Source organism: Scyliorhinus torazame, chromosome 27, assembly GCF_047496885.1.
Source record: "Scyliorhinus torazame isolate Kashiwa2021f chromosome 27, sScyTor2.1, whole genome shotgun sequence".
Classification (NCBI taxonomy): Eukaryota; Metazoa; Chordata; class Chondrichthyes; order Carcharhiniformes; family Scyliorhinidae; genus Scyliorhinus; species Scyliorhinus torazame.
In genome coordinates this window covers 16,005,134-16,023,219 of record NC_092733.1, presented here as the reverse complement: position 1 = coordinate 16,023,219, position 18,086 = coordinate 16,005,134, and the positions used below count along the sequence as shown (strand labels likewise).

General features: G+C 45.5%; 1 protein-coding gene across 2 annotated transcripts in view; it reads left to right on the top strand.

Annotated features, from left to right (window-relative positions):
- kri1 (KRI1 homolog) overlaps positions 1-17,789 on the top strand; it is a 47,446-nt gene extending 29,657 nt beyond the window's left edge. For both annotated transcript variants that reach the window (XM_072491017.1, XM_072491016.1), the window contains exons 14-19: positions 3,626-3,741; positions 7,402-7,543; positions 8,598-8,728; positions 10,498-10,562; positions 11,071-11,166; positions 17,193-17,789. In XM_072491017.1, the coding sequence (XP_072347118.1) occupies positions 3,626-3,741; positions 7,402-7,543; positions 8,598-8,728; positions 10,498-10,562; positions 11,071-11,166; positions 17,193-17,691 (1,049 nt within the window). In that variant the 3' untranslated portion in view covers positions 17,692-17,789. The remainder of the gene's footprint in view (positions 1-3,625; positions 3,742-7,401; positions 7,544-8,597; positions 8,729-10,497; positions 10,563-11,070; positions 11,167-17,192) is intronic.
- Positions 17,790-18,086: the final 297 nt, after the last annotated feature.

Here is an 18,086-nt window from a genome sequence, read left to right as displayed (position 1 = left end):
ATTAAGCATTTTGCGTGATGCGGGTATAAGAGATGAAGAATACAGGGGCAGCACGGTGGCGCTGTCGTTAGCACTGCTGCCTCACGGCGCCGAGGTCCCAGGTTCGATCTCGTCTCTGGGTCACTGTCCGTGTGGAGTTTGCACATTCTTCCCGTGTTTGCGTGGGTTTCGCCCCCACAACCCAAAGATGTGTAGGGTAGGTGGATTGGCCGCGCTAAATTGTCCCTTAATTGGAAAAAATTAATTGGGCATTCTGAATTTATTTTTAAAAAGAGATGAAGAATAGAACAGATAAGTGATAATGTGATATATGTAAGAAATATAGAAGCACATCTTTGCGACCCATAGTGAGTATGCCTTTAGCACGTGTATGCCTTTAGCGAGAGATTTTAATGAAGTTGTGGCTATGGATCTTACGGTGTGAGAAAAAGAAAAGAACATTTTCAGTTTACACTTTGTAGACTCGACAACTAGGTTTAGTGAATCGACGATTAAACGTAGTAAAGAAAATAATTGTGAAATAATCTGGGGCCACCGGCAGTGTCCTCACTGATGATTGGGGGGGTGGGGGGGAATTTGCGAACAATGAATTTCAGCATATGTGTGAGAACATGAACGTAATAGTTATGAATACAGAGGCAGAAAGCCCATTTAGTAACTGGGTGTACGAGGCAAATCATGCTGTGACCGATTAAATGCTTTGTAAAATATTGGCATATAGGCCAAGTTGTAAATTAACTTAGGCTTTAGCATGGGTCGTCTATGCAAAGAATTCACTACAGATGGCTGGGCTACAGTCAATTTCAATTGGTTTTTGGTAGGAATCCCATGTCCGTCATGAATGATCATCCTCCAGCTTGGGAGGGGACTCTGATTATCTCTCCCTTTTTTCAGCATTTGAATTCACAGCACATGGCCATAGGAGCATCCCTTAAAGTAGAAATCTCGGCGAATTCGGAGAGCTTCAAGGCACAATATATAGCCGTTGGAAACTATTTTCAAACAGGGAGACATGGCATACTATAAAAGATATGGGTTTAACGAGTGGAAAGGTCCAGGAAAGGTTACCAGTACAGATGGTAAAACAATCATTCACATGCCACCTGACACAATGTATTGCGGTTGACCAGAAGTTTGGTATCCAGGGTTCAATTGTCAATTTACAGTGCTAGCCAGGACCGATCCATTGCTAAATTACTAAAATTAATGCCGCATTTTTGAATGTATGGTGAGAAATATGTTAAACGGAACAAATGAAGAGGGAGTTTTGGAGATGGGATGCACTCCCACTGTCACTGGCGGTGAGGGTGCAGACTGTAAAGATGACAATCCTCCCTAGATTTCTGTTCATCTTCCAGTGCCTCCCGATCTTTATCCCACGGTCCTTCTTCAAAAGGACTGGCAAAATCATGAGCTTTGTCTGGGCGGGAAAATCCCCGCGGGTGAACAAGGCGATGCTTGAAAGGAGCTGCAGCGAGGGGGGACTGGCATTGCCGAGTCTGATCAACTACTACTGGGCGCCTAACATAGCCATGATAAGGAAGTGGATGGTGGGGACGGGGTCTATCTGGGAGCGAATGGAGGCGGCTTCGTGCAGGGGCACTAGTTTGGCAGCCCTGGTCACGGCTCCCCTACCACTGTCGCCGGCCAGGTACTCCACCAGCCCGGGGCGGCCCTGCGGATATGGGGCCAGTGGAGGAGGCATGTGGGGGGGGGGGGGTGCGTCTGTCTGGGCTCCAATATGTGATAACCATCGATTCGCCCCCGGGAACATGGATGGAGGGTTTCGAACATGGCGGAGGTGCAGAGGGTGGGCGATATGTTCCTGGAGGGGAGCTTTGCGAGTTTGAGGGGCTTGGAGGAGAAATTTGGGCTGATAAGGGGAAATGACTTTAGGTACTTACAGATGCGGGACTTTGTACGCAGACAGGTCCCATCCTTCCCACGCCTCCCACCAATAGGGATCCAGGGCAGAATAGTCTCTAGAGGAGAAGGGGGAGAGGGTAGAGTCTCGGATATCTACAAGGTGCTCATGAAGGGGAAGAGTCCCAGACGGAGGAACTGAAACTCAAATGGGAGGAGGAGCTTGGCGGGGAGATGGAGGATGGGCTGTGGGCGGAAGCTCTGAGTAGGGTAAACTCAACCGCAACATGTGCCAGGCTCGTCCTGATTCAATTTAAAGTTGTTCACCGGGCCCACATGATGGTAGCTCGGATGAGCAAATTCTTTGGGGTAGAGGACAAGTGCGCTAGATGTGCGGGAGGTCCAGCGAACCATGTTCACATGTTTTGGGCATGTCCTAAGCTTAGGGGGAACTGGGAGGAATTTGCGGGGTCATGTCCCGGGTGCTGAAAACAAGGGTGGTGATGAGTCCAGGGGTAGCAATTTTCGGGGTTTCGGAAGATCCGGGAGTTCAAGGGGAAAAAGAGGCAGATGTTCTGGCCTTTGCTTCCCTAATAGCCCGGTGGCGGATACTGCTGGCATGGAGGGACTCAAAACCCCCGAAGACCGAACTATGGCTTTCGGACATGTCAAGTTTTCTGGGTATGGAAAAAATTAAGTTTGCCTTGAGGGGATCTGTACTGGGGTTCGCCCGAAGATGGCAACCATTCATCTACTTCTTCGCGGGAGAGTGACCGTCAGCCGGGGGGGGGGGGGGATTAGAGTAGAGTAGGAGGGCTAAATAGGCGGGTAGTGTCTAGGGGAGAGGAGCAGGCTTGTGTAGTATGGTTTGATTGAAGTATTGGTTTTATATTGATGTTTGCACATTTCTGTTATCTGTAACTGTTTGCAATGCCAAAAAAAACCTCAATAAAATTGTTTAAAAAAAAAAAAGAAATATGTTAAACGGTTGCATTTCTGAGTCACTCAAAAGAAATGGGCTGTTTGCCCGGACTCTTGTTTTCAGTTCTCAGCCTTGTGTGCTCGTTGGAGCCATGTTTTCTCCTCGTCGCTGCCATTGTAACTTGATGCACTGCCCTGTGACTCTGTCTCTGTGATATAAAGTTGTCAACAGTTTAATTACAGTGAAGTTTTACTCTTGAAGTGGCACTCAATACAGAGATTTTATCTTGCGTTGACTGGACTATTGCCCTTCTGCACATTGTTACAGCAAGCACTTTCATTTGTGCGATCTGTGACAGAAGAGTGCTGTCGGCGTGATTACTGTAACATTCCTAGCGTCTTCTGACATGGAGCTGGCAGGAGCCCACGGAGAGAACGCTCCCTCGCACCTTTCAGCACACTTTATAGCACACAGCTGTGCCACACAGGCAAGAGATTAATTGGATCAACCTCTGCCCTATTCCAACTTCAGCTAATCTCAAATGGGACGATAATGTGGCACTACAGTTACTCAGCAAAGATTTCCGTTCCTGATTGCTGGTTGAGTACCTCCTGCTGGAAAAGTGTGTGTTTGTCTGTGGACATTGGATGAAAACACTATTTAAGGCCCTAATGGTTAAATAATTGTCAAGTTCGGAGAGCCCCTGTTTAATCAACCTTCTTGGCAAAGGAGAGCACATAGGATGAACCTTGAGCACCAAACGCAAAGAATGCATTATTTGTATACTTTTTAGAAAAGATAACATCAATTAATTGCGATTCTTATTTACCTTTCTATCAGATGAGTGGAATTGGGACACATGGACAGGAAAGGAAGATGACGACACTGAGGGCGAGGGAAAAGAACAGTGGCAGCCACAAAGTTATGACCCACATTGTGATGATCCGGATTTTATTGTAAGCTGCGCTTTATTTGAATTCCTTTAGGGTGAATTAACTTTGCTACAAAATTACATTTACTCTAGAAATTTCCCACCCTACGCGCGGGATTCTGGCCCTTCCCACGGGAGGGAGCTTCCGGACCTGCTGAAGTCGACACCAGCGATAGAACTGCCGAGCTGTGCAAATTGCCATTGACTTTGGCAGCAGTACCCTACGATCCTGCCGGCAGCCAATAGCTCGCCACCTCGACTGTGGGAAGTCCCGCCATGGCAGGGAGGTGGGGCCTGAGCTGTGTACTTGAGCGCCTTCCGAAGTGCACACCCCAATCCATGTGTGACTTAGGGCAGCACGGGGGCGCACTGGTTAGCACTGCTGCCTCACGGCGCCGATGACCCGGGTTCAATCCCGGCTCCGGGTCACTATCCGTGTGCCGTTTGCACATTCTCCCCGTGTCTGCGTGGGTCTTACCCACATCGGGGGTAAAAAAAGAATTGGGTACTCTAAATTTTTTTTTTTTTAATCCATGTGTGACATTGCCACTGATTTTTCATTTTCGGGTAGGGGTCGGGTTTGAAGTGTGTGAGAAGTATGGGTACGGTGACATGCCTTGGTTCTCCAACACAGCAGTCCCGCTCCTAATATTGTTTAAAAGCACCCTAAACCTCACAACCCCCTCCCACCCAGTTTCTATGGTGCCTCAGATCGTCCATGTCGCCTCCATGTCCTCTGTAAGCTCCATAGTCAGTCACCCAGCATCCACTGTGTATAGTCGGCTGGAACCATGCAATAACAATGGAAAATATTTCAAAATCATTGCGGGGAAAAAAATCAAATCTACAAGTTTAATAAAACACTAAATTCAAACCAACGGTCACAGATATTGGTTTAAAAAAACTACATCCAGTATAAAAAATTTAAAAATAAATAAATTTAGAGTATACAATTCATTTTTCCCAATTAAGGGGCAATTAACGAGGCCAATCCACCTACCCTGCACATCTTTGGGTTGTGAGGGCGAAACCCACGCAGACACGGAGAGAATGTGCAAACTCAACACTGACAGTGACTCAGAGCCGGGATCAAACCTGGGACCTCGACGCCATGAGGCAGCAGGGCTAACCCACTGTGCCACCGTGCTGCCCGCAGTATAAATAAATAACTGCTCCTCTACAAGTGCTTATCAGCTTTGTAAACAAACGCATGTAGACCTTTGAAACCCAGCCAAGCATTCAGTGGCTGTCATAACAATAGCTTCCAGCTACATTGTGTGAAACTGACACAACTGAACGGTGTCCCATTTCCCTTTCAAAGCAGACTGCCCATCAGTCAATGGAGGGGAGCAGATGCAGAGATTTATTTCAACTTTATAAGACTGTGTTTTTATAATCCGCCAGACCTGTCGCAGCACCAAAGATGACAGCAGAGGCTGATAAAACTTTTTTAAAAACATTTTTAATGCATTATGGCACGTTTTTCAGTGGAAAATGCCTTAAATGCATGTCATCACAATGGTGGCCAATGTAACAGACAACTTGTATTTTGCAGGAAAGATCCAAATGATGCATCATTGCAAAACACATTCACATTACAATACAGCATTCTTAGAGACATTTGAAGGTTTCAAATCATTTTACACTTGCCTTTTAGAATGTTTCCCAACTCCTTAACACACTTCCCCCAGTGGCCGCAAACTCTCAAGGTGGTACTTTTTTTTAACATCTTCCAAAACACAGCAGCAGCAATCGAAGATTGTGTGCGGGCTATTACGATCCCAGACCAAACCCCGACAGTGGCTAAGATATGGGACCGAAATCCCAATATTTTAGTTTGTTATAAGTCTGTGCGGAAAGAACAATTTGCTCCAGGAGTGATTGCATGAAAAAATAGGGCGTTGGTATTTTAAGACAACTTTATTATGACTACAATATTAAACTCTTCAACTTCACACCCAAAATGAACAGCTTACAATTGCTCCTTAACACCACCACTCAATTGGGCAGCATGGTGGTGCAGTGGTTAGCATTGCTGCCTCACGGCGCCGAGGTCCCAGGTTCGATCCTGGCTCTGGGTCACTGTCCGTGTGGAGTTTGCACATTCTCCCCGTGTTTGCGTGGGTTTCGCCCCCACAACCCAAAGATGTGCAGGGTAGGTGGATTGGTCACGCTAAAATTGTCCTTAATTGGAAAAAAAGAATTGGGTTACTCTAAATTTATTAAAAAACACCACCACTCAATTACCCATTAAACAACAAGAAAAGAAACATACAGCTCTCAATATATCTTATAAATTAGCAGGACATAGAGTAATACTTGCTTTGCAGAACAGAATTGGGCCCTGGTTAGAACCCCTGCACACTCTGGCTGAATGTCTTCAAATAGCTGCTTCAACTGGGTTGTTTCGGCCTCTTCCTTGTCTTTAGACAAGACTACTGTGCTTTAAATATTATCTTTTTGCTAAACTATCCTACAGGGAAAGAAAACCGCCTTTAGTCATGGACCCTGGTAGCCAAATCAGACTTCTACAAAAGCTTTCTCAAAATGTCTCTCTTAGCTCCACCCAGTAATGACATCATCTCCCCAAGCTGCAAAACAAATGAACTTTCCAGGGACCGAAAGCACATTATGTCCCCAGTCAAACTACAGTGCATTAGCCTAGATTGAAAAACACATTCCTCTTGGTCATTTTCACCTTCTGGCTCCTAAAAGCACCCAGGCCCTTAAAAAAACATGGCCACTACAGTCAAACACGCTCTAACCCCAGGCTTTTAATTGCCCAATACTCCTTAAAATCTTCCAGTCGTCACAGGGCGTAGATTCAATTTTCCTGTGGAGAGGGATGCTGATCTCGGAAGGTGTGTATGCAAGTTCATTTTGGCCCAAGGCCTTCCTGACCATAAATGGGCTGCAGTCAGGAAGACGGAGGAAAATTGCTTTTCCAGTCAAAAAAAAAGTTCTGTGTTTTGCGACTTAATTCACACCCCTATTAGGAAATGAATATCTGGCCCTCGATGTTCGAAATCCCAAATATAGTTAACATACAAACACTTGGATTCATGTGTGTACCATTGTTACACGGGTATTCTTAACTCATTTAAAATAATTCTTCTGAACTAGGGCAGCTTGCAAATCTGCAGTTGTTTGTGCTGCTCAAAAAGGTACCTGTCCCGATGATTAGCTGATGGGAAGCTGAGGGAGATGTTCATTACTTTTAATCCCTACTTTCTCCCTTCCTGTGCTGAAGGTGCTGACCCTTGCTGAGGTACAGATCCGTTAATGTCAGCAGGCTGCTGCTATCTTGCCCAACAGGCTCGTCTCCCTTTGTGAGTGACGGCTATGCACACCTGATGCTGGCACACCTGGTTTCTAGTGGCAATACCACACGGGCTGGGCAGCTCCCAGATCATAGAAGCCCTTTGGTTCAGTCCCTGTCCTGTGTTGTGTTAACAAGAATTGATCTGTTTGCTTCATTATCTGGGTTTGCTCGGAGTAGCTGATACCTGTGAAACTGTGAAATCACACAGAGCTTGAATCCATGCCTTTTGGAGGGGGCGGGGGGTGATGTTGGGAGAGGAGGGACTGTAGAGTATCATAGTATTTGCTTTTTTTCCTCTCCTGCTCCGTCACGATGCACATTGACCACAGCGTAGGCACTGAAAGATCATTGTTTCTCCAACAGATGGATGCAGATTATGATCCTGATCAACAACCGATCTCCTCGAAGAAGAAAAAGAAGCAAGATGCACCACTCATGGGCAAGAAAAGACGGAAGTCGAAATTTGCAGAGGCGATTAGCAAGTCGAAGCCAACGTTTGATCCCAGTAAGTGTCTCTGCCATGCAGTCAGACTCTTCACCTACACTACTCATGGTAGCTCAGCTCTCTGAGACCCATCAATGAATGGACAATCTGAACCATGTAGATGATGTTGCACATGTTGATGTGGGATAGAATGGGAGGGAACTTTCCACTGGCTGTGCCATATCTCACCTAGAAGCCTAGAAGTGTTTGATGCTGGCCTCCAGTGACTTGAGTTTATTTATGACACACTGATTCACCTCGTTGAACAAACGAGCTAACCCCAACAATGCTGAGAGCTGGGCTGCATGCTTGGTAGCCCTTCCCATCCCATGTACATGAATATTTCTTGCAGTGTCCTGTCATTTGGTGCAGGGGAGTGGCGCAGTTGAATTGTCGCTGGACTAGTAATCCAGAGTCATGATCTGGGGACCCAGGGTCAAATCCCGCCATGGTAGATGGTGAAATTTGAATTCAATTTTTATTTTTTTTAAATCTGGAATTAGAAATCTAAAGGTGAGCATGAAACCATTGTTTATTGTCGTAAAAACCCATCTGGTTCACTAATGTCCTTTAGGGAAGGAAATCTGTCGTCCTTACCCAGCCTGGCCTACATGTGACTCCAGACCCACAGCAATGTGGTTGACTCTTAAATGCTGTCCGGGATGGGCAACAAATACCAGCCCCGCGAGCGACGCCCACATCCCATGAACAAATTTGTTTTTGAAGTTTTCTTTTCCTTTTCAATGCGGTGAGAATGTGGAACGCGATGCCATATGTAGTGGTTGAATCTGAATGTTTTGATGTGTACATGATGGAAAAGGGAGTCGAGAGATACGCAGCAGGATAAAAAAAAAAGGAAGATCAAATTGGGAGGAAGCTCACGTGCAACGTAAACCCTGGAATTGATTCGGGACTTAACTGCATAATTTTTAAGTTGTGCTTCACGTGACTAATCTTATTTGAGGGGAGGAGATATGTTGTGGGCATGGCTCATTTTAAATGTACGTTTGGTGGCAGGTAACAATTAACCTTTATCGAGTTTAATGCTTTTGACTAGATTATTTTTTTATTATAGAGGACAAGACCTTTGAACAGTATCTGGATGAATACTACCAGCTGGATTATGAAGATATCATCGATGACTTGCCCTGCAGGTTCAAGTACAGGCAGGTGTTGCCAAATGACTTTGGTCTCCGTGCAGACGAGGTATGTTTGTACTTTTCTTGCAGATAAACCCCATAGCCCTCCAGAATCTGAATGAATAAAACCACTGCACAATCTGCATTACGTTATTTAGACCTGATGGTGCCAAGCTTCAGTCACCATAGCCTGGTGTTCATATAGTACTCTTGAGCCCATAGGGTGGGTAAGCAAAGTGGATACAGAACTGGGAAGACAGCAAAAACACAGTTGATGAGGAATTATTTAGTGGAACGTTTGAAGGCCGGAGCTAAAATGGTTCCTGGAGAGGATTCCATCAAGACTAGCGCACTCTGTGGTGGTGAATTGATGAAGGTCCTCGCTACTGTTTTTTCTTTGCCCTTCCATTGGTGGCCTTGTCTTCAGTTACCTTGGCTCTAAATTCTGGAAATCTCTGCCTCGGTCTCTTCCTTCAAGACTCTCCTCAAAATCTACGTCAACTGTTTAAAAATTTGTTACCCATCCCAATTTTCCACCCCACTTCCTCCTGCTGTCCGAATATTTCTTGATGTGGCTTGGTGTCAAATTTTGTCCTTGAACTTAGTGACCTGCGAGGCCATTTCAGGGGGATGTTAAGGATGGCAGATTTCCTTCCCTAAAGGGAACCAGATGGGTTATTGCAACAATCCGTGATGGTTGTCATGGGTCATGACAATTTAATTCAAGTTCAAACCCACGTCCCCAGAACATTAGCCTGGGCCTCTGGATTACTCATCCAGTGACACTGCTTCTATGCCAGTGTTACATTGTGTACTTTGTGTTGCCCTATTATGTATTTTCTTTTCCTGTACTAAATGATCTGTTTGAGCTGTAGGCAGAAAAATACTTTTCACTGTACCTCTGTACATGTGACAATAAACAAATCCCATCCCATCCAATGCCACCGACTTCCCCCTGTTGTCCTAACATTTCTTTATATGGCACGGTGTCAAATTTTGTTGGCTAATGCTCCTGTGGACATTTTACGACATCAAAGACTGTATATGCAATTTGGTTGTGCTGCTTGTGAGCAGGAACTGGTTTTAGGGAGGAACTGGTTTTAGGGAGGAACTGGTTTTAGGGAGGCACTGGTGAAGACTTCAGAACAGTGTCACGTTTTTTCTCTTCAGTGAGTAGTGCATGGCCATGGACAATTGCTGAGGTGACTTTTTAATACTCACTTCATCCTTGAGTTAGATTAACCCAGTGATTAAATTATTTCTGAACGTGCTGCCCTTTAAGCTTTGTTGAACCAACATGGTAAGAATGGAGTAGCTGTGCTACTGAACTGGGAGCCCAGTGAGTCCATATTGCCAGTATGGCAAATTATGGAGTCAATAAGAATGGTAATTAATAAGAATGGCGCAGAAAAACTGTCGCGAGAGCTATGGGACTGTTATTAAAGGAATTCACTGCAGATAACGTAACATGCCGCCTTTCCCAGGTTTAGCCTGTATGTGGTTCCCATCCCGCACTGTGATTGACATTAAGTACCCTCCGAGGCGGGCAGGTTAACTACTCAAATGGTGTAACAATCGCTATGAAGCAAGCTCCAGAACTCAGTCAGCAGCCGGGGATGGATTCTTGCCGATACATGGGAGGAACGATCGATTCCTCTGTGTGTTGACATTGTTCATACATCAATGACAGTTTCCTCTGCTTCCTGAAGGGTGCCTGTCATGATTTCACTTAACGCACAGAACTGAGGGCATCTCCACCAGAAGATTTGCAATGAGCTTTGTGCCCGGGAGCAGCCTGACAACCCAGCGGTGAAACGTTTTTCTTATTGTTTGCAGATTTTGGCAGCGGATGATAAGGAACTGAATGCTTGGTGTTCGCTAAAGAAAACCTGTCAGTTCAGGTCAGTGAGTAAAAGTGAAACAAGGGCCTGCAGTGCTGCCAGACATGTTACGTGCCTGGTCGCCTGCAGATTGTGAAATGTACAATAGAGCAGACTTGGGTACAGATCCCAAGTCCACAGTCCCAAGTCCTGCAGGAGCGCAAACATTTACCGTTCCTAGGTCTGTTCCTTGGCACGGTTAGGATTTCCCAAACGTGACCTTTTTATTGTAGTCGTTGTCTCATTTGTGGGAACATCCATGATTGTGCACTCGAGATTTTGGTAAAAATGTGCTGGCAGACCAGGAAGATCGAAACCTTGATCTCCAGGTTTTGCTGAGTAAGCTGATCTAAGTGAACGTTCACCTGTATGCGTTATGACCCGATTAAAATACATGAATGTACCCACAAGCATTCAATGGCTTCATAAAATTAGCGCGAATGAGTAAACTGTGTATAAATTAATTGTATAAATGTGTACATATGCGGATACATGAGAACCCAATAAAAAGAAAGTTATATTTTAACAGAACTGAGAAGGAAGAGCTTCATGACCTGAAGATTTACAAGCAGAAATCCCAGAACCAGCGGAAAAAACAGCAGATCTTTCGGTCTTTCGCTCAACAGTAAGTGTAATCCACTGACTGTACCAAATATTGTCAGCAGTTTTCATAATTGCAACAACTAGATTGTAGGAAGGAAGTGGTGGCTTCAACAAGTGTATCGTAATGACTAAGTGTTTGCAGGGTATTTTGACAATAAACTTACGTGTCGTTTAGATTTAAAAACACACACCTAATATCCAGTTTTGCGTTTAGTACTCCGAGGAGTGAGCACTCGCCCAAAATAGCATGCCCTACATTTCATTTATATGTATATTGCTGTTAAAAAGAGACATACTCTTGAAGCTTTTTGTTTTGCACTCATCAGATCAAAATCGCAAGAATACCAAATTTCAAAGTGAGCAGCACAGAGAAAAGGGTGCTGAATGGTTGCCAAGTGGGCTCTGGTCGAGGTTGGCATGGAGAATGCACCAGGCAGCAGTTATTCCCAAGCTTTTGTTTAAATTCAAACCAGGCAAATCAAAACAACAAAAACAAAACAAAAATCGCTTCTTGTCACAAGTAGGCTTCAAATGAAGTTACTGTGAAAAGCCCCTAGTCGCCACATTCCGGCGCCTGTTCGGGGAGGCTGTTACGGGAAATCGAATCTGATTGGTCGAGGTTGCCATGGGGAATGCCCCAGTGAAATATTTTCCCCCCCAAAACTTTGATTAGTTGAAGAATGTGTAATGCCTGGACATATTATTTCTTGTTGATAGAACACAGGGCCCTGCCTGTGAATATATGTACCTTAGGGCAGCACGGTGGATAGCACTGTGGCTTCACAGCGCCAGGGTCCCAGGTTCGATTCCCCGCTGGGTCACTGTCTGTGCGGAGTCTGCACGTTCGCCCCGTGTCTGCCTGGGTTTCCTCCGGGTGCTCCGGTTTCCTCCCACAATCCAAAGATGTGCAGGTTAGGTGGATTGGCCATGATAAATTGCCCTTAGTGACCAAAAAGGTTAGGAGGGGTTATTGGGTTAAGGGTGGAAGTGAAGGCTTGAAATGAAATGAAAATCGCTAATTGTCACAAGTAGGCTTCAATGAAGTTACTGTGAAAAGCCCCTAGTCACCACATTCCGACGCCTGTTCGGGAAGGCTTAAGTGGGTCGGTGCAGACTCGATGGGCCGAATGGCCTCCTTCTGCACTGTGTGTTCTACTGAGCTAAATGACAAGACCAGCTGATAATCATAAATTAATTTGTAGCACACTTGGGATTGCTGAGTAGGTGCTGCCCAATCACAGAATTACATCTAATGTTGGGCTCTTATGTTCTGTGTTTTGCAAGCACAGGCTTTTTTTTTTTCTTTTTATAAATTTAGAGTACCCAATTCATTTTTTTTCCAATTAAGGGGCAATTTAGCGTGGCCAATCCACCTACCTGCACATCTTTGGGTTGTGGGGCGAAACACACACAAACACGGGGAGAATGTGCAAACATCACACAGACAGTGACCCAGAGCCGGGATCGAACCTGGGACCTCGGAGCCGTGAGGCAGCAGTGCTAATCACTGCCCCACCGTGCTGCCCTACAAGCACAGGCTTTTGAGTATGATCCTTAGCCTGTCTGTTTCAAAGAGATGTACTGTTTGATTTGGCCCACCAGTCATTGGGACCCACGGCATATCTGGCATCACACCAGCACGGAAATTCATACACCACATTACTCATTTGTATAAGACCATAAGACATGGGAGCGGAAGTAAGGCCTTCGGCCCATTGAGTCCACTCCACCATTCAGTCATGGCTGATTTCAACTCCATTTACCCGCTCTCTCTCCATAGTCCTTAATTCCTCGAGAAATCAAGAATTTATCAACTTCTGTCTTAAAGACACTCAACGTCCCGGCCTCCACCGCCCTCTGTGGCAATGAATTCCACAGACCCTCTGCTTTCTGGCTAAAGAAATTTCTCCTCATCTCTGTTCTAAAGTGACTCCCTTTTATTCTAAGGCTGTGCCCCCGGGTCCTAGTCTCCCCTGCTAATGGAAACAACTTCCCTACGTCCACCCTATCTAAGCCATTCATTATCTTGTAAGTTTCTATTAGATCTCCCCTCAACCTCCTAAACTCCAATGAATATAATCCCAGGATCCTCAGACGTTCATCGTATGTTAGGCCTACCATTCCTGGGATCATCCGTGTGAATCTCCGCTGGACCCGCTTCAGTGCCAGTATGTCCTTCCTGAGGTGTGGAGCCCAAAATTGCTCACAGTATTCTAAATGGGGCCTAACTAATGCTTTATAAAGCTTCAGATGTACATCCCTGCTTTTATATTCCAAGCCTCTTGAGATAAATGACAACATTGCATTTGCTTTCTTAATTACGGACTCAACCTGCAAGTTTACCTTTAGAGAATCCTGGACTAGGACTCCCAAGTCCCTTTGCACTTCAGCTATGGTAGGCAGACCATCCTTTTGGCTTGATGCCACTGTCCTGTTATTGGAAAACACTACTCGTATTGCATAGTAGTAGTGTAAAAAGGCTAGCTTCATTATTCGAGACAGCTTGCCCTTCCAGGGTAACTTGAGGTAGTCTGGGCATAATTTCAAGACCGAAAGTGGCGGCGTTAGACCCATTAATGAGTTTGCACAATATACAGTAAGCAACGATCTGATCAGGGTCGTCATTATCCCACAACATAGAAAATAGGTGCAGGAGTGGGCCATTTGGCTCTTTGAGCCTGCTCTAGCATTCGTTATGATCATAGCCCCAAGAGCTATATCTAACTCCTTCTTGAAAACATACAATGTTTTGTCCTCAACTGCTTTCTGTGGTAGAGAATTCCACAGGCTCACCACTCTCTGGGTGAAGACGTTTCTCCTCATCCCTGTCCTAAATGGTTTACTCCATATCCTTAGGCCTCATACATCAGTCCTGCCATTCCAGGAATCAGTCTGGTAAATCATTGCTGTACTCCCTCTATAGCAAGAATATCCTTCCTCATATAAGGAGACCAAAACTGCACACAATATTCAAGGTGTGGCCTCACCAAGCCCCTGTATCATTGCTGAAAGACATCCCTGCTCCTGTACTTGAATCTTCTCGCAATGAAAGCCAACATACCATTTGCCTTCTTTACTGCCTGCTGCACCTACGTGCTTACCTTCAGCGACTAGTGTACAAAGACACCCAGGTCTTGTTGGATATTCCCCTCTCTCACTCTAGAGCCACTCGGATAATCCGCCCTCCTGTTTTTGCTACCAATGTGGATAGCCTCACATTTATCCACATTATTCTACACCTGCCATACATTTACCGCTTAACCCAAGTTGTCCAAAATCACACTAAAGCATCTCTGCATCCTCTTCACAGCTCAGCCTCCCACCCAACTTTGTCATCTACATGTTTGGAGATATATTTAGCTCCCTCATCTAAATCATGAATATATATTGTGAATAGCTGGGGTCCTAGCACTGATCCCTGCAGTACCTCACTAGTCATTGTCTGACACTTGGAAAAAGATCTGTTTATTCCCAGCCTTTGTTTCCTGTCTGTCAACCAGTTTTCTCTCAACTCAGTATGCCAATTGGGGACGTACCAATGATTGATGGATCGTGTATCAAACAACACATCTCTTCAGCTGTTTGCAACAGGCAGAGCACAGACTGTACTCAACCATCCTATACTTGCAAAACTCAGAACGTAGGGTCTAACATTAGATGTATTCCGCCATTGGGCAGCACTTACATAATATTGCTTAATTTTTGAATGTAATAAGAATTGCGCTAAAAAACAATTAAATAGTATTTGAGCTCGCAATGGGGCTCATTATGCTTGGTAGAAGCTACATATATTCACACGCAGGACCCCGTCGTCTAAACAAAAATAATGTGTCCAATAATGTGTCGGGCAACACGGTAGCATAGTGGTTAGCACAGTTGCTTCACAGCTCCAGGGTCCCGGGTTCGATTCCCGACTTGGGTCACTGTCTGTGCGGAGTCTACACGTTCTCCCCATGTGTGCGTGGGTTTCCTCCGGGTGCTCCAGTTTCCTCCCACAGTCCAAAGATGTGCGGGTTTGGTGGATTGGCCATGCTAAATTGCCCTTCGTGTCCAAAAAGATAAAATGGAGTTGCTGGGTTATGGGGATAGGGTGGAGGTGTGGGCTTGGGTAGGGTGCTCTTTCCAAAGGCCGGTGCGGACTCGATGTGCCGAATGGTCTCCTTCAGCACTGTAAATTCTATGATCAAACGTTGCGTCTTTTTTAAACTAAATTAAAGCATGGGATATTGGGATATTCCCCAGAGAGTCATAGAGTTCTACAACATAGAAAAGGCCATTCAGCCCACCGCCTCTGCACCGGTCAAAAACAATCACCTAAGTATTCTAATCCCAGTTTCCAGCACTTGGCCCAAAGCCTTGTATGCCCTGGGATTGCAAGTGCACATCTAAATGCTTCGTGAATATTATGAGGGTCTCTGCCTCCACCACCCGTTCAGGCAGTGAATTCCTGACTCACACCACCCTTTGGGTGAAAAAGGTTTTCTTCGTATCCCCTCTAAACCTTCTGCCCCTTACCTTTAATCTCTGCCCCCTGGTCATTAATCCCTCAACCAAGGGGAAAAACTTATTCCTGTCTACTCTATCTTTGTCCCTCATAATTATACATCTCAGTCATTCCCCTCCCCCACCCCCAGTCTCCTCTGCTCCAAGGAAAACGACCCCAGTATTTTCAATCTCTCTTCATAGTTTAAAAACACGCCAGCCCAGACAACGTCCTGGTAAATCTCCTCTGCACCCATTCTACCGGTCGAGTGGAACTGCCTGGTTTGAATTTAAGCAAAAACTTGGGAATAACTGTCACCTGATGCAATCTCCAGAGGAACACCTCAACCAATCAGAATCCGCTTGCCAACCAATCCGCACCCTTTTCTCATGCAGTCCAAATTGTTGTTCCCTTTGAGATTTGGTATTCTTGTGATTTGACCTGATGAGTGCACGATGAAAAGCTTCAATAGCATGTCTCTTTTTTACAACAATACTCCAGTTCTGTTACCCCACAATTACGATACAGGGTAAAACTCCCCAGGGATATGCTCCAAACTGAGAGGAGCATTTCCGACCCCATTAGGGTTAAGCTTCTCCGTAGTAAGACATCCTGTAGCCTTTGTATGCCGCGCTGCCCCATTGGTAAAGGTCGGCTATCGGGATCTGCACACGAGGCTACAGGACTCTCAACACCCAGCAAGGGGGAGTGGGAGGGAAACTTTCACATGGAAAATCCAACTAACGCAATTAATTTATAAAATGCACTAACTTCAATGAATTCTAAGTTCTCATCTTGTTCACAAATGTTTTTACAATTCTTTCCCCTCCTCAGTTTTAGAACCACTTTTAGCCCTGCCTATCGGTACCTACTTTCTGCCCTCCTGACTGTAGCTTCTCCTCCACCCTGATATATATTTGATAGCTTATGGTCTGCATACACCCTGGTATTCTCTCCTGAGAATTGCATCCATCATTCTGGGTTAGGGCTCAGATCTGAGGGGCAAAGGCGTAAAGTCAGTGCCTTTAAAACGATAGACAACCAATAGCGTGCTCAAAGGGGCAGCCATGCCAGTTCAAAGGGCGTTGTTGCTAACTTTCGAGCTTCTGCCATCACTGCAGCTGACCAAGTGTACGCCCTGTTGATATGCTGTGCTTTTTTTTTCCACACCCAAGCAATTTAAACCTCCTTTTGAATTGGTTTGATTAAGGATTGATGGATAGGTATACGAACATGGTGGCAGGGTAGCACAGCGGTTAGCACTGTTGCTTCACTGCGCCAGGATTCCTGACTTGGGTCACTGTCTGTGGCGGAGTCTGCGCGCTCTCCCCATGTCTGCGTGGGTTTCCTCCGGGTGCTCCGGCTTCCTCCACATGTCCCGAAAGACGTGCTGATAGATGATTTGGACATTCTGAATTCTCCCTCAGTGTATCTGAACAGGTGCCGGAGTGTGGACACTGGGGGATCTTCACAGTAAACTTCATTGCAGTGTTAATGTAAGCCTACTTGTGACACTAATAAAGATTATTATTATTAACTGGAAACAAACCATTGCTGCTTTGCAGGGAAGACGAATCACAGAGGAGTGAGGCAGCTGCCAAAACCAGGCCTGGGAAGAAGAGAAGGGATAAACTGAAAAAGCCACAACTTGCAGGGGAGGAAGAAGCTGCGGAGGTGGCCACCGAACCAAGCCCAAAGAGAGTGACGTTGGAAGCTGAGAATATGCAACTGGACCGCAAGGAGGGTGAAGATGTCTTGTTGGCCAAATCAAAGGGCAGTACGAATGCAGAAACCCCAGAGGAAGAGGGACCCGGCGAAGGGCAGGAAGAAGAAAAACCTCCAGCCCCTCCCATTGCCCACCGACAAAAATCAGCGCATCCAGTGGGGAAAAGGAAGACGTTTGCTAAGAAAAATATGCTCCTCACTTCCCAGGTGCAGTTAGGTGGACATTTGTTTAGTGGCAGGAGACTGAAGGCGTATGGACTAAACCCACGCAAACTGAAATTTAAACAAATAATTAGAGAGCGGAAGAAGAAAGAGAAAAAGAAACAGAAGAAAGACTGATTTTGTACTGAGTGAGATTATTTTGTATGATATTATGAAAATAAACTGGTTTGCTATCACAGATGGTCCAATAAAACGGCACAATCTTTTATCTCCTATTGTTGATACTTTTCTTTGTATTTGGTGCAATAAGAAAGGATGGAAGAAAATTCATGAATGAGGGGGGTCAAGGGGCCACTGAAGGGCATTTTGTTTCATAGAGTTATTACAACACAGAGGAAGGCCATTCGCCCCATCAAATCCATGCTGGTGCTTTGTGGAGCAATAAAATCAGAACCATTCCCCAACTCTCTTCCCCATAGCCCGGAAGGTTTAGTTCCTTCATGCGCCCATTCAACTTCCCTCCGAGATCATTCACCGTCTCTGCTTCCGCCATCCTCGTAGGCGGCGAGTTC